Source organism: Pogoniulus pusillus, chromosome 13, assembly GCF_015220805.1.
Source record: "Pogoniulus pusillus isolate bPogPus1 chromosome 13, bPogPus1.pri, whole genome shotgun sequence".
In the NCBI taxonomy this organism is placed as follows: Eukaryota; Metazoa; Chordata; class Aves; order Piciformes; family Lybiidae; genus Pogoniulus; species Pogoniulus pusillus.
The window spans coordinates 16,927,768-16,943,098 of NC_087276.1; the positions used below are offsets into that span (position 1 = coordinate 16,927,768).

Genomic DNA, 15,331 nt, shown 5'->3' on the forward strand with positions numbered 1-15,331 from the left:
TATATATGCTTGCAGATTGTGCCACACTGTACAACATAGCTTCATCCCTAACTTCCAGCTGGCTGAGCTAGTCTGGTGAATACTGGTGTGGGGAGGAGAACTCCCAAACCACTCCATTGCTGACAGCCCAAAGCCTGTGCTGGCCACTAGCTGAAGTTCACAGGAGCTGTTACCACCTGCCTGGTGCAGCCAGGGAAGGCCAAGGGCTCTCTGCTACGCTTCACCCCAAAGCTGTTGATGAAAAGAGCAGGGAATGAGACTTTTGCAATTAGCTGAGTTACATTTTGCTTACCAGAACAGAGTCAATGGCAATTTTCACCACCTTCTCAGCCTCATTTATCTCCAAAGGTCTGGCAATAGATTCAGCTCTTGCTTCCTATGAAAGAAAATGACAGCAAGACATTTAAACATGACACAAAGGAACTAACACATGCAGAACTCAGGGTGGTCAAGCGACTCTGTGATCAGCTGCATAATAAACAGAGCAGGGTTTAGTGTTTACCCACCAAGGCTGAGATGATTCAAAGACCAGGAGATGATGAATAAGTCAGTTAAGTGAGGCTGAGATTAACACTGAGCAATTAAAGCATCTTTTCAAGACAAGACAAATGCTGCTGCCTGAACTGCAGCTCTCCCTGAATGCTGATTGTGGCACCTGCCCTGCTGGGTCCACGTTGAGCAAGGGATACAACACAGCACAGAATCATAAGTGGCTTGGGTTGGAAGGGACCTGAAAGGTCATCTAGTTCCAACCCCCTGCCTTGGGCAGGGATACCTCCCACTGGAGCAGGTTGCACAAGGTCTGAACATTTCCAGGGAAGGGACATGAACAACTTCTCTGAGCAGGCATTCACAGCGTGGCTCAGGCTGGAAGGGACCTCAGAGCTCATCTGCTCCAACCCCCTGCCATGCCCAGGGACACCTCTCAGCTAGACTCAGCTGCTCAAGGCCTCCTTTAACTATGAAAGGCAGAGCTCTTGGGAGAGGAGGAAAATACAGACACAGTTATGCAGGCCAGAGGTGGTAAGAAGCAGAACAGTTCAGGACTTGGCCTGGTGATCACAGCTTGAGAAGATAAGGGAGTGCCAGAGCAGAGAGCTGCTCAACACTGGTTACCTGCTGCCTGTCCAAGAGCTCCCTGGCCAGAATCTCACATGAGTAATGCTAATTACAAATGGGGGAAGCCAAGTGTAAAATTGGCTTTGATGCACTAAAGCTGACAACTCTTAAGGAAAGCAGAGGAAGGCACACAAGAGGCCTTGGTTGGTGTTACTGATCCTCCCTGCCTGCAGATTTGGCTGCTGCATGGCAGGGTTCAGACCTTCAAGTATTGAGTCTCACTGTGGACAAAGCCAATTGGAAGGAGGAACAAGTTAGGTGACTGCTTTATGGCAGCATGGCTTGGGCTGGAAGGGACCTCAGAGCTCATCTGCTCCACCCCCTGCTATGCCCAGGGACACTTCTCAGCTAGACTCAGCTGCTCAAGACCTTATCCAGCCTGGCCTTCAACACCCCCAGCAAGGAGGCGGCCACAGCCTCTCTGGGCAGCCTGGGACCAGGCTCCACTTCCAAACCATTGCCCTTGGCCTGTCGCCTCAGGCCCTTCTGAACAGTCCCTTCCCAGCCTGCCTGCAGGTCCCCCGCAGGTACTGGAAGGCTGCTCTGAGGTCTGCCTGGAGCCTTCTCTTCTCCAGGCTGCACAGCTACAATTCATTCAGCCACTCCCCGCAGCAGAGGTTCTCCATCTCTCTGTCCATGGATCATGAAGGCAAGTTGGGAATTGGTGAGCAACCCAAACCTCCCCAGGCCTGCAGAAGTCAGTGCTGATGGAGCCCAGCTAAGTGGAACTTCTTGCAGGCTCACACAGGCTCTGAGCAATGCTGTGGCACACAAAGGCTCCTTCAAATGTGATTTTCTCCCCAGCCCAAGGGGAATGACTTTTCACAACAGCCTAGAACTGAGCTGAGCTACAAGAATTCCACTCTGGCACCTGTCTGCCAGAGCCTGCACTGCACTGCTCCTCAAGCTGCAGGGAGGACAATGCCACTCAGCAATCTACAGCTGGGGCAATGTCTTCACGCTGCACGCCCCAGGGAAGTTCACTGAAACCCCAATTCTTACCCAGAACACATCCCCAGGTGTAAAATGCAGGCAGCACACGGCCATGGGTCCACTTAGAGTCCTCTAGGACACACAGTAGGATTGACTCAACCACATCATACAGCTCTGAGGTTTGCTTTTGGCTTTCCCTTTGCAATCAGCCCTTTTCCTCTGAGCTGATAGTTCAGGTTCTGGTTATAAGCAGGAAAACTGAAGCAACCCAGGTTGATTCTGCAGAGTTGTGGCAATTTTAAGTGACAGATTCCCAGCAGAAATCAGGAGTGTGTGGCAGCTCTAGACCTAAAGCCCAGGAAACGAGAAGAAATGAGTTTAGAGCCTCCCCAGACTGTGCCTCCTACATGGGGCCAACATTTGGCAGGTGGAAAACATTTGGAGCATTACAAATCACATCACTTGCTGAGGTTAACTTTCAAAGAGCAGTGAATAATGCCACAGGCACTCGCAGCAGCTCTGCCTCTGCAGAAAGAGCCACAGGAGCAGGCAGGCAGGAGTCTGTCATCAACAGGCTGCCCATGAAGAGAGCAGTGCCCTGCTCAGTGCCCTTAGGGACAGCTCTTTAGAGTCACAGGATGCTGGGGTTGGAAGGGACCTCCAGAGATCGAATCCAACCCTCCTGCCAGAGCAGGGCCACTTAGGGCAGGTGACACAGGAAGGCATCCAGGCGGGGCTGGAAGCTCTCCAGAGACTCTACCACCTCTCTGGGCAGCCTGCTCCAGGCTTCCAGCACCTTCCCAGAGACAAAGACTGTTCTCACATGGAGGTGAAATTTCCTGTGATTGAGTTCATGTCCATTGCCCCTTGTCCTGTCCCTGGGTATCACTGCTAAGGGCCTGGCTCCTGACAGCCACCCCTCAGCCATTTGTAGACATGGATCAGGTCCCCTCTCAGCCTTCTCCTCTCCAGACTAAACAGCCCCAGGGCTCTCAGCCGTTCCTCCTGAGAGATGCTTCAGCATCCTTATAGCTCTTTCCAGTATATCCCTGTCTCTCTTGAACTGAGGAGCCCTGAACTGGACACAGTACTCTAGACATGAGCTAACCAGGGCTGAGTAGAGGGGCAGAAGAACCTCCCTGGGCTTGCTGGCCACACTCTTCTTAATGCATCCAAGTATCCCATCGGCTCTCCTGGCCAGCAGGGCACACTGCTGTCCCATGGACTGCTCATTACCAACCAGCACTCTCAGGTCCCTCTCTGTGGAGCTACTCTCCAGCAGGTCACCTCCTTGTCTGTGCTGGTGCAGGGAGCTGCCCAGCTGCAGGACTCCACACTTAGCCTTGTTGAGCTTCATGAAGTTCCCTCTGCCCAGCTGGCCAGGTCTGGCTGGATGGCAGCACAGCCTGAGGGACATCAGTCACCCCTGCCAGTCTGGTACCATCAGCAGTTTGCTGTAACTGATCCCAGGTCAGTTCCACAGCTGGATCTGAACACTTTTGGCTCTCCTCAGAGTGAATCTCCAACCTTCCACACTTGGAATCATCCTTGTGGCCTCCTCTGACCACACTCCAGCAGCTCTGAGTCCTTCTGCTGGGGACACCAGACCTAGAGGCAGGAGTCCAGGGGCACAGTCCCCTTCCCTGCCCTGCTGCCCACACTGCTCTGGCTGCAGCCAGCACACAGCTGCCTGCTGGGCTGCATGAGGGCACTGCTGGCTCCTGGGAGCTGCTCAGCAACCAACACCCCCAAGGCTTTTTATTCAGAGCTATTCTCAGCCCACTCAGCACCGAACCTGGATTGGTGCCTGGGCTTGGCCTGACCCAGCTGCAGCCTGCTGCTGCCAGAGCCATCCCTGCCAGCACAGAGCACTCACAGACAACCATTAAGAACCAGTGATGCCTTTGTCACCTTTTTTCTTTGCAGCCCCCAGGGCACACAAGTTCTTAGACACTCTCCAACATGTACTTACCCTCAACTCAACTTCTTTGCCCAGTAAGTCGTAGAGGCTTGCTCCTCTGGAGGTGATTTCAGAGGCAAGCTGCCTGGCTGCCTTCAGGTCAGCTATCTGCAAACACAGGAACAGAACTAAACAACAAAAGAAGCTCTCCAGGGAAAACTGAGGAGGCTTAGGTGTTCAAAGTGCACAGGCAGGCAGCAGTGGCCACAACTCTGCTGCAGCACTGAAGGCAAAGTACTGGGCAATGGTTTGAAAAGAAAGCGGAGCAGATTTAGATTGAAGGTGAGGCTGGACAAGGCTCTGAGCAACTTGCTCTAGTGGAAGATGTCTGCTTGCTGCCTCAGCTAGACCTTGTCAGAACCAGGCTCACTGATTCCAGTGAGCAACTTCACAGAATCACTGAATGGGTTGGCTTGGAAGGGACCTCCAAGGCTTACCTAGTCCAGTCCCCTGCAGACAGCAGAGACATCTCCCCAGCCTTGAACACAGCCTAGTCCAGCCTCACCCTGAGGATCTCCAAGCCTCAACCTCCTTCCTGAGCAACCTGTTGCAGAGTTCCAGCAGCCTCCTGCTGCAGAACTTGTTCCTAACATCCAATATCAATCTGCTGTGCTCTCACTTCAAACCACTGCCCTGCCCCTGTCCCTGCAGGCCCTTGGGAACAGTCCCTATGCAGCCTGCTTGCAGCCCCTGCAGATACTGAAGTCCAGCTCCAAGGTCTTCCTGGAGCCTTCTCTTCTCCAGGCTGAACAGCCCCAACTCTCTCAGCCTGTATGGACACTTCATGCAGCATGAGTCCAGTTCCTACCCAGAACAGACCTGACTGTCTTTTCTCTCTTTTGAAAAGCTCTCTCCAGACAAGAAAAGGACAGATTAAGTGCTGCTGGCAATCAAAGAGAGTCTTTACAAACTGCAAAGCTCTGAAATACTGCACCCGAGCCTGTCTCAGGAGTGACAGCTACTGAAATCTTGGAAGGGCTCCTGCCCTCCATGAGCCCTGCCTAGATGCAGCCACATCTGACAGCTGAGAGAGGCTCTGTGCCTTGTTCCCAAGCTGCTTCCTTACTTTTGAGCCAAGGTCAAACTTGAACTTGCTGCTGTCCTCCTCGCTCAGCTCTGCCCGTTCCACCCCCTTGGTGCCCATGGCACTGTAGAGCACGGAGGTGACCTTCAGCAGCTCCTTCACCGCGTAGCCATCTGCCTGGTACAGCTTCTTAGTGTTGAGCCTGATGTGAGCTTTGGTAGCCTGTGGGAAGGAAGAACGAGTTCACTGCATTACAGAGAACAAACCTCTCATTTACCTCATCACACTTCTCCCCAAAGCTCTCCTGGGGGCACCATGCTGTGTTTGGGGCCTCAGGCTTGCCTCGTGGCACCTCTGGTGTTCCCAGCACAGCTCTTCCTGCAGCATGGCCACGTTCTGTGGGCTGGAACACTGGCAGGTAATTACCACAATGACAGAACTCCAACTTGCCATAATTCTTCCCTGCACGGAGATCAGCAAACCCCTGTGCAGCACTTCCAACTTCAAATTAAGTGTAAGTGGAGTATAAGTGGTGCCCAGGCCCTGGGGTGGTGCTGGAGAGAGGTGAGGGTCCCTCTTAACGAGTTACAAGACGATCAATTATCCTCTTTGAACTCTCTTCTCCCCCAGCAGAGTACTCAGAACATTCCACTGCCTCTCTCCAATGGCTCCCTGCTATGATATCAGTGATTTTAGTCCTTTGCCATCAGAACCATGCCAGACTTCTTTAGATTTCAGAATTATAAAGAAGAGCACAAAGTCACAACAGAAATGGCACTGCTGGCACAGGCAGGACACAACTGCTCTGCAAACTCCTCACAGGGCTGCATTATAAAGGGAGGGCCACAAGGAGTCAACACCAAACTTCAGACTGGAGAGCTGGGCTGAGAGAATCTCAGGAGGTTCAACAAGGCCAAGTGCAAGGTCTTGTCACTGCCCCACAGAGACCATGTGCTTTGTTGGCCACAAGGGCTCATTGCTGTCCCCAACCTGGAGCAATATGAGACTTAGGGTACAAAAACTCTAATTACTTCCTTTTGACTAGTGTGACCTCTGATACATAAAATGGGAAGCCAAATCTGCTCTCCTCCCTTCCCCTTCTGTAGAAGGAATGTAGAAAAACTAATTGTAGAGAAGCAGACATGGAAGTTTAAGGGGAGCAGCTGATCACATTAACAACAGCTGTTAAACATCCCATACCCAAAGCAGGCCAAAGCACCACATCATAACCACACTGTCAAAGCCAGGAATTCCAATTTCAGTTCCATTCAACCCCAAGAGAGAAAAGAAAATCAATGTCTAGTAAAAGGAGAAAAATAAATGTTGGAGTTTGGGGGTTTGGTTTTGGGTTTTTCTTCATGCAAAGACTACTTAAAAAGAGGGGGAAATACACAGAAAAGTGGGTCTGGTTTTCAGATTGCAGTCATGCTTGGGGAACTCTAAGTGTAACCAGCCTTAAAATCCGATTAAAATCTGCTCTGAGGATCAGACTGTTACTGGACAATAGAAAAGAGAACTGGAAACACACTGCAGGAATGGCAGCAACAGCCTGAAAGTTTGCTTGACTTTCATATCTGCTTCATTACTGTCAGAGAGCCAAAGGCTGTGAGCGTGAGGGGAATGCAGCAAGAGCCCAGGGCAGAGCTCCCAGCAGGGTGCTGGGCTGGGAAGCTGCAGAGTCCTGGCCTGGACCAGACACTGTGCCTGCTTTCCTGTGCAGCCTTGACAGGAGCCATGAGGCTTGCTCTCATCTCTCTGCCCTGTTTAATGCTCAGGATGGTCTCTGGGTATTAAAGCAGACAGAGGCTCTGCATTTCGACAGGCTGAATTGAGAGTGGAACATGCAATGTTCACCAGGATGGTTATTAGCAGGCACCACAACCACTGCTCCTTCCATCACCTCTTGACAAACAACTGCTTTTGACTCTGCTAGGTGGGGTTCTATAAAGGTATTTCTACAGGGCTGGACTCCTCAGAGGCTTTCTGCTGCAGCCTACCTCACATTTGGGTCTAAGTGGGCTCAAGCAAGAGCCAAATGCTGAGCCACACAGACCAGCAGAGTGGGCAAAGCAAAAAAGCACAAAGACAACTCTGCAGACCTGGGACTTTGGGTCCAAGAAGGAGCTATTTGGTTAGTTCTCAAACTACCCTGTCCTGGGCTGATCCCCAGCAGCGTGGGCAGCAGGGGCAGGGAGGGGATTCTGCCCCTCTGCTGTGCCTGCCAAGACTTCCTGCAGTGCTGGGGCAGCTCCTGAGTGCTCAGCACAGCACAGACAGGGACCTGCTGCAGCAGGGTTAGAGAAAACCACAGCAGTGCTGGCAGGGTGGAAGCTCTTCTGTCAGGCCAGGCTGGGAGAGTTGGAGGTGTTCTGCCTGGAGAGGAGAAGGCTGCAGAGAGACCTTACAGCAGCCCCAACTCGCACACCCTGTCCCCCTGCAGAGGTTCTCCAGCCTCTGATCATCTTTGTGGCTTCCTCTGCACCCTCTCCAGCAGCTCCAGGTCCTTCTTGTGCTGGGGCACCAGAACTAGAGGCAGTGCTGCAGGTGGGGTCTGAGCAGAGCAAAAGGGAAAGAATCCCCTCCCTCATTCTGCTGGTCACACTTTAAGAATGAGGAACACCACATCTCAGCCTTCTCAAGTTTCTAACAGCAGCAGACACACAAGAGAGCTCCAGCACATGATACAACTCCAGCACACAACATGTTCTCAGGCATTCATGGTGAGGGATTTGTAAGATCTTAGGACAGAAAACTTCCAAGCTAATATGGAAGCAGCATTCCAACATGCTTGAGCACCACTGTCCAGGCTGACTTACCATGAACTGTGCCACTGCCTTAATGAAGAAGACTCTGTCCTGCTCTGTCTCCACATCAGGAGGGATGTCAGTCTGGGGCTCATACCTGCAGAGAAAGGCAGATGAAGCCTTATCTCTTCTGACCAGAGATAACCTGTGCACTGCAGAGAACAGCAGGAATCCCAGAAGGAAGGTCAGGAAACCCAAGGGGATATGCAGGAAGCCCAAACTGGACAGCAGGAAACCCAAGGGGAAATGCAGGAATCCCAAAGGGAACAGTCACCAGCCTACAGCTACCAAGGAAGAAAAGTAAAACCCCAGTCTCATGAAGGCCTTTGAGCCTTTCAGCACTTAAAGAGGCAAAAAAGGTCTTCACTTTGCACTCATGTTTGAAGGGGCAGGGCAGGTGCAAGGTGGCCTCTCTGCAGTGCAAGGAAAAGGCTTCTCAGAGCTGTAAGAGCTGACTGCCTGTGTCAGCAGCAATTCTGATCCACAGCAGCAAAAGATGCCAGCATGCAGGAGATGGGCTGGGCACAAAGCACTTCCAGGGCTGAAGATTGTCAGTAATCTTAGAACATAGCTTAAGCTTTCAGAAGTGCTCAGGTTCATTAGAGAAAGACATTTTTGGTTGCTTTCCACTGCTCTGTTCTTTCACTGCTGCAGGCCAGGGGGGTGCTGAGGCATGTTTTAACACACAAGTGGCAAACAAGCAGCACTTCAGAGGCTCAGTGCCACACCTGTATCTCAAAGACCATTTAGGTAACTTAATCCAAGTAATTGTGTGTGGGTTTCATAGAACCACACAGGGTTGGAAGGGACCATAAGGATCATCTAGTTCCAACCTCATGCCATGGGCAGGGACACCCTACCCTAGATCAGGCTGCCCCCAGCCTCATCCAGCCTGGCCGTAAACACCTCCAGCCATGGGGCCTGAACCACCTCCCCTGGGCAACCCATTCCAGGCTCTCACCACTCTCATGGTGAAGAACTTCCTCCTCACATCCAGCCTGAACCTACCCACCTCCAGCTTTGCTCCATTCCCCCTAGTCCTGTCACTCCCTGATATCCTGAAAAGTCCTTCCCCAGATTTTTTGTAGGCCCCCTTCAGACACTGAAAGGCCACAATGAGGTCACCTCAGAGCCTCCTCTTCATTACTATTTCAACATCACTCAGCATATTCCTCACTACTTAGTAATTAAGCTTAATGGATACTAATTATGAATCCAGGCCAAAACTCAGCAATCAGGCAAATGGTCACTGCCATGTTTCAGCTGCAATCTTCTCCCTAATGTGCAGCTTGAAAAATGAAGTTGCTTTTTCACTCCCATGGGAGAAAGAGGATGATGCATTAGCACCTCAAGTTTCATAAATGTTTAACCAAGGTCAGTGGGTTAAGGGGATATAAAACTGTAACTGGGTACTAGCAGATCAGTACTGCATCAGTTATTGTTTGTTAAACATGGCATGGATGGCAGACAATGCCAGCCTGAACCAACAAGTTGTAGCAGCAAGGTAAGAAACACAGAATCATAGAAATCCAAGTTGGAAGGGCCCTCAAGGATCATCAGGACCAACAAACTAACTGGATCTTGGTAAGCTGTCACTGCCTATCCTCCTGTTTGGGGTGCAAGGTCAGATATTACAGGCTGAATGTAACAGTCTGTAGATGATCTGAAAGAGACACTGCCTCTGAATAAGCACCTCCAACCTCAGGGTGTCATCTCTGCCAGGCCTGGGCCACTGCACTGTCTGCTTGAGCAACTCACCAGCAGCAGCAGCTGTGGTAGTAGCAGCTGAGTGGCAAAGCTGCACCTGGTTCACTTTTGGGCCACTCACTCCAAGAAGTACATTGAGGGGTTGGAGCAGGTCCAGAAAAGGGCAGACAAGCTGGGGAAGAGCCTGGTGAGGAGCAGCTGAGGGACCATAGTTCAGTGGTGCTCTGGCAGAGCCAGGTGGGACTTGATGATCTTAAATGTTTCTTCCAATAATTCTGTGAGTCTAAACCACATTTTTATTCTTTGAGGCTAACTAAATTAACCCTCTGCTCCCCAGTTCCAGAGAGATGTTGGGATACTGGAACGTGTCCAGACAAGGCCGATGAAGCTGGTGAGGGGCCTGGAGCACAGCCCTGTGAGGAGAGGCTGAGGGAGATGGGGGTGTGCAGCCTGGAGGAGGCCCAAGGCAGACCTCATTGCTGTCTACGACTACCTGAAGGGAGGCTGTAGCCAGCCTGGTGTCTTAGGCAACCAGCAACAGAACAAGGGGACACAGTCTCAAGTTGTGCCAGGGAAGGTCTAGGCTGGATGTTAGGAGGAAGTTCTGCACAGAGAGTGATTGGCATTGGAATGGGCTGCCCAGGGAGGTGGTGGAGTTGCTATCCCTGGAGGTGTTGAAGCAAAGCCTGGAAGAGGCACTCAGTGCCATGGTCTAGTTGACTGGATAGGGCTGAGTGCTAGGTTGGGCTGGGTGAGCTTGGAGGTCTCTTCCATCCTGGTTGATTCTATGATTCTTCTTTCTGATACGTAGAACAGCAGACCTCAGACAAGGAGCAATTATCATTACGTTCCTATTTCACCTTCTGAAGGCAGTTTCATGCCAAAACATCAGCTCCAAGCACACAGCAAAGCATCACCCCAACATCTGCTGGCCTAATCACTCACCTTCTCACTAGCCAGAGCAGCACTTCTGACACAAGGTTGAAGTTTGGGGTGTGGAAGTTCTCCATGGATATGAGGCGGGGATAGCCCAGGGCCCTCATCATCTCAGTGAAGTCTGGAAAAGAAGCACAAGTACACAGCCAACGTGGGCATTAGCAAGGGCTGCGGTGCCCACAGCAGCCTGTTTGCCTGCCGCTAGGTAAGGCCGTTCCAAGGGCTGCTAGAAGCACTCCCGATTAACGAAGTGACATCACCGCAACAGAAACGCCCCGGGGTGAAAACGCGACTGAGCCAAACGGAGAGCGAGTAGGCAGAGCCACTGTCGAACAGCTTCTCTCTGCCAACCCCCCTGCTTAAATGCGGTTATCTGCAGATGGCGGCGGCCGGCGCCACGCCCGGGCGCTGCACCTCACTCCTCTGCCTTCGTTGTGCCCACTTCAGCGCAGCTAAAAGCCTAAGAAGCCCAAACAAAGGCCTCAGCCCCGCAGCAGGCTGTCCCGCAGCCCTCAGCCGAGGCACCGGCGAGGCCCCCAGCGCCCCTCACCCTCTGTCTCCTGCATCTCTAACTGGCACTACAGGGCAGACTCCGGAACAAAGCGGCACCCGCCTGGCCCCTGAGGCACCCAGCCAGCGTCCCGGCGAGCCCGGGGGCTCCAGTGGGGCTGAGACCGGGGCTAGACAGGGCTGCCGCTTCCCGTCCCGCCTCACGCCCTCTGCCCCGGACCCCGCCCGCTCCTCGGCAGGGCTGCTCTGCTCTGCTCACTCACTCCTAAGGTCGCGGAACGACATCCCCGGGCCGGGCCGGGCCGCGAGTGCCTGCAGCCGCCGCCGCCTGCCCAGGCCGCGCCGCTCGTCTCCACGGCAACCGCCCCACGGCGCGGCGGCGGGGCCAAACTTGTGCGGAAAGCGAAGCTCCGGCACGCAGGCATCGCTTCAACCCCGCTTCTGTTCGGGGCAGTCACTCCCGAGAGCCAGCGGCAGTGTGGGCTGCCCGGGCTGCCCCTGCTCGGCAGGGGCGGGGGCTGCTGGAGAGGGGTTGCCCACGAGGGGCGGACTGTCCCCACCCCGCCGGCCAGAGCTGGGACCGTCTGGGCGTCATGCCCCCCAGAGCTGCTTTAGCTCTTGCGGAGCATTGCTCAGGCGCCCTCTGGGGCTGCTCTTCTGCAGGCTCTCAGCCCCAGGGCCCTCAGCCTTTGCTCTTCCCAGAGCTGCTCCGGGCACCTGTGCCTCCACAAAGCCAAAGGGATCCAGCCCACAGTGGATACCCAAGCAGACCGAGACAGGCAGGATGGCAAGGAGCAGGCAGGCAGGCAGCAGCAGGACCATGCCTCCTCTGGAGATCGCCTCTCTCTTGTCACTCCGTTTTTCTACTGCAGGAACACACTCAGGTGTGAAATTGAGCCTCGAAGCAGCTGCTGCTGCAGGGCGAGTTCAGCATCTCCCGGCACTGTGCTGCAGCTGTGGCACCTGCCTTGGCTGGAGCTCACAGCAGGTGTGGGGACACCTCATAATCCCTCTGTTGCTGAAGTTATTGCACAGCTGATGTGAGGAGATATAGGGAATTATTATTGCCCCTCAGCTGGGTAATCAGGATCTCTGGTTGCCTGGGCAGGAGACAGATGACTTTGTCTGCAGGCTGGGTGCCCTCATCAGCAGTTAAGCGCTGGAAGGTCTCTGTTGACACCAGACAAAAGCTCATGCTGAAGGTGTCTATGCCTCTTTAAGAGCAGAGCTGTACACCCAGAAAACCCCCTTCCCTGGAGATGCAGCATCACGGTCCCAGGGAACCCAGGACCCAGCCTCATGGTTGGCAGCTGAAAGAGAAGTAGGTAACCCTGAAAGCCCTGTGCAGAGTCTGTTGAATCACAGGAAGGTTGGATGAAGCTTTGAGCGACCTGTTCTAGTGGGAGGTGTCCCTGCCTATGGTGGGGGCTAGAACTGGATGAGCTTTGAGGTCCCTTCCAGCCTAAACCACTCTATGATTCTATAAGGTGGCCTGCAGGTGGGAGAGCTGCAGGGTAGGAGTCTGGGCTCATGCCTACCTGCAGCCCCACAAGTGGGTTTGCTGATGGCTTAGCTGTCAGCCCTGGGTCAGCACTGCCTGGGGCACCCTTTGAGTGAGTCATGCAAGCCCCTGCTGCTGGTGCTGCCCGGCAGAAAGGAGCTCAGCCACTATCCAACAGCCAAAACCCTTCTCTCATCTTCTACAGAGCTGCTGCAGAGCTGGGCTGTAGTGGGCACTGGTCTGCCAGCACAGCATGGGTGTTGCTTCATGGAGTGGTTGTGACCCAGTGCTTGGCCTTGCTGAACCTTAGCCCTCAGCCCACGGAGCCAGCCTGGGCAGCTCCCTCCGCAGAGCTTTCTTCACCAGCAGATCAGCACTGCTGAGCCTTGCTCAAAGCAGAGGATAAAGGCATATTCTACAAAGGGTTTTTTCCAAAGTCCCCTTCTGGGCTCCGTGCCACCTTTGGAAGGTCACCTGTGTTCTGCCCTGGGCTGTGGGTGCAGCTGGGTGCCCCAGCCCCTGGCACATCTCACCCACACAGGTGAGGAAGGAGATGCTGCTCTCCTCCCCTCCTCCTGCCAGCCTGGCCAGGGAGAGCAGCCAGGCCAGCGACAGAGCAGCCAGGCTGTGGTGGGTGGTAGGAGGAGATGTTGCAGGCAGGCTCCTGACAGGCAGAAAGGAAATCTAAGATGCAGCCTCTGGTCTGCTCCTTGAATTCCTGATGCCAGGGGCGTGGTGACCCTGAGTGGATTGTGGATGCTGTGCTGCCTGCCAGGGCTTTGCACGTGGAAGAGGGCAAGGCCTGGCCATCAGCAGAGGATGGGAACTTCTCTGCACACCACTGAGGTTCACAGCCTGCCCCACAGCCCAGCTCTGCAGCAGGCTGTGGGCAGAGTTCTTGATCTGATCGGTTGAGCCTGAATAAAGTGAGAGACACGAAGGAAACTAAAGTGACTTGGGCAGCCCCCAGGCTCTCCTGAAGGACAGCATCTGCTGAGGGTTGCTCTGAGTGAGTGCCAAATTCGATAGTGCCTTTCTGAGCTGGCAGCAGTCATTTGTCACCAGCATGTGGCAATGCTGCACGGCCTTAGAATTGGCTTTGCTGCTGAGCAGGGACCCTGGGGTGCTGCTGCCTGAGGGGTGGACACAGGCTGGGAACCTCTGAGCTCAGGGATCCAGGGCACAAAACAGCCCTGCAAGGTGCTGGGTTGAGGCTGGGGGTGTTGACTGACAGCTGGCTGAAGAGGAGCCCCAGGTGGGCAAGGACACCAGCAGCCTGGGCTGGATCAGCACTGGTGTGGGCAGCAGGGGCAGAGCAGGGATTGTGCCTCTGGACTGGGCACTGGTGAGGATGCACCTTGAGTACTGGGCTCAGCTTTGTGCCTCTCACTGCCAGAAAGACATTCAGGGGCTGGAGTAGGGCAAGGAAGCTGGGGAAGTGCCTGGAGAAGAGGGCTGGGGAGGAGCAGCTGAGGGAGCTGGGGGTGTGCAGCCTGGAGAAGAGGAGGCTGAGGGCAGAGCTCATTGCTCTCTACAGCTCCCTGAGAGGAGGCTGCAGCCAGCTGGGGGCTGGGCTCTGCTCTCTAGGAACAAGTGACAGGACAAGAGGAATTGGCTTGAAGTTGCCCCTTGCCCCAGGGGAGGTTTAGGTTGGAGATGAGGAACAGTTTCTTCCTCAGGGACGGTTGCCAAGGCCTGTCCCAGGCTGCCCAGGGCAGAGGTGGACTCCCTGTCCCTGGAAGGATTGGAAAGCTGTGGAGATGTGGACTCCCTGTCTTTCTTGGACTGAGGACCCCACTTGTAGGTGCAGCCTGCAGCTGAGCCACAGTGCTGCAGTCGCTATGGAGACCCTGCCTGAGATGCATCAGTATGGAGAGGAACAGTTTGTTCCTGACACCCCCATGCAAAGCACCACTGACTAAATCCCTTCCAGATGGACCCTTGCCCCAGCACAGCTGCCACCAACAGCACAGAGCCCTTTGGAGTTGACAGGGACCATGCTGGGTAATGGTACCAGGAAGTTTGTGGGAGTATTGATTGGACAAGAGGAAATGGCCTCAAGCTGCCCAAGGGGAGCTTCAGGTTTGCCATGAGGAATAATTTGTTCCCCTTGAGGGTTATCCAGGCCTGGCACAGGTTGCCCAGGGCAGTGTTGGAATCTCCATGCCTGGAGGGGTTTCAGAGCTGTGTAGCTGTGGTGCTGAGGGCCCTGGATCAGTGGTGCCCTGACACTGCTAGAGTAAGGCTTGGGCTCTGTGATCTTGGAGACCTTTTCCACCTTCTTTTATCCTCCATAGGTGCCCCAGGACCACATTATGGCAGGGAGGCAGGATGTGACCCTGGGAGAGTCACCACCAGCTCCAGCCTCATGGCAAGGTGACATGTGGGAGCAGCAGAGTCATCCCTTCCACAGTTCCTCCTTCACACAGGATTCTTTATGCCCCCAGGATGAGGAGAGTACAGGAACTTTGTGACCCTCTGAGCATCCTCCTTGCTCCATGCCTGTTTGCAGAGGCCAGCACAGGGCAGCTGAGATGCTGTGTGCTCACTTTCCCCATCCACACCAAAGCCACCATGTGCCAACATCAACTCAAAGAGACATGGGCAAAGCACCCTCCCCTGCACCCACTGGACTGGAGCTCAGGCCAGGCCAACTCTGGCCCGTGGGTCAGCACAGACCTGCCCCCACCCCACTGCGGGGCAGCTGGAGACGAAACCTGTCCTGTGCCACTGAGCTTGTCCCATGGCTTGTCCCCTGCTGCTGGGAACAGTCTCAGGGTCTGCATGGGAGGGAAGGGCCTCAGAGGAGTTCTCTGGGGACCAAGGGGGTCAGGACC

At 54.2% G+C, this 15,331-nt stretch overlaps 2 protein-coding genes across 6 annotated transcripts in view; both read right to left on the reverse strand.

The window, feature by feature from the left end:
- Positions 1 to 11,814, reverse strand: part of CLUAP1 (clusterin associated protein 1) — a 29,072-nt gene extending 17,258 nt beyond the window's left edge. For 2 of the 5 annotated variants that reach the window (XM_064153189.1, XM_064153185.1), the window contains exons 1-6: positions 11,257 to 11,364; positions 10,493 to 10,604; positions 7,853 to 7,937; positions 5,079 to 5,258; positions 4,025 to 4,120; positions 293 to 376 (exon numbers count right to left, since the gene is read on the reverse strand). In XM_064153189.1, the coding sequence (XP_064009259.1) occupies positions 293 to 376; positions 4,025 to 4,120; positions 5,079 to 5,258; positions 7,853 to 7,937; positions 10,493 to 10,604; positions 11,257 to 11,278 (579 nt within the window). In that variant the 5' untranslated portion in view covers positions 11,279 to 11,364. Of the gene's footprint in view, positions 1 to 292; positions 377 to 4,024; positions 4,121 to 5,078; positions 5,259 to 7,852; positions 7,938 to 10,492; positions 10,605 to 11,033; positions 11,065 to 11,256; positions 11,365 to 11,710 lie in introns of those variants that run through there. The other 3 variants (XM_064153188.1, XM_064153187.1, XM_064153186.1) reach the window with 3 other exon arrangements.
- The window catches only part of ANKS3 (ankyrin repeat and sterile alpha motif domain containing 3), a 30,806-nt gene continuing 26,012 nt past the window's right edge, over positions 10,538 to 15,331 (reverse strand). The window contains exon 17 of the mRNA XM_064153184.1: positions 10,538 to 10,604. The gene's annotated coding sequence lies outside the window, so the exon portion shown is untranslated. The remainder of the gene's footprint in view (positions 10,605 to 15,331) is intronic.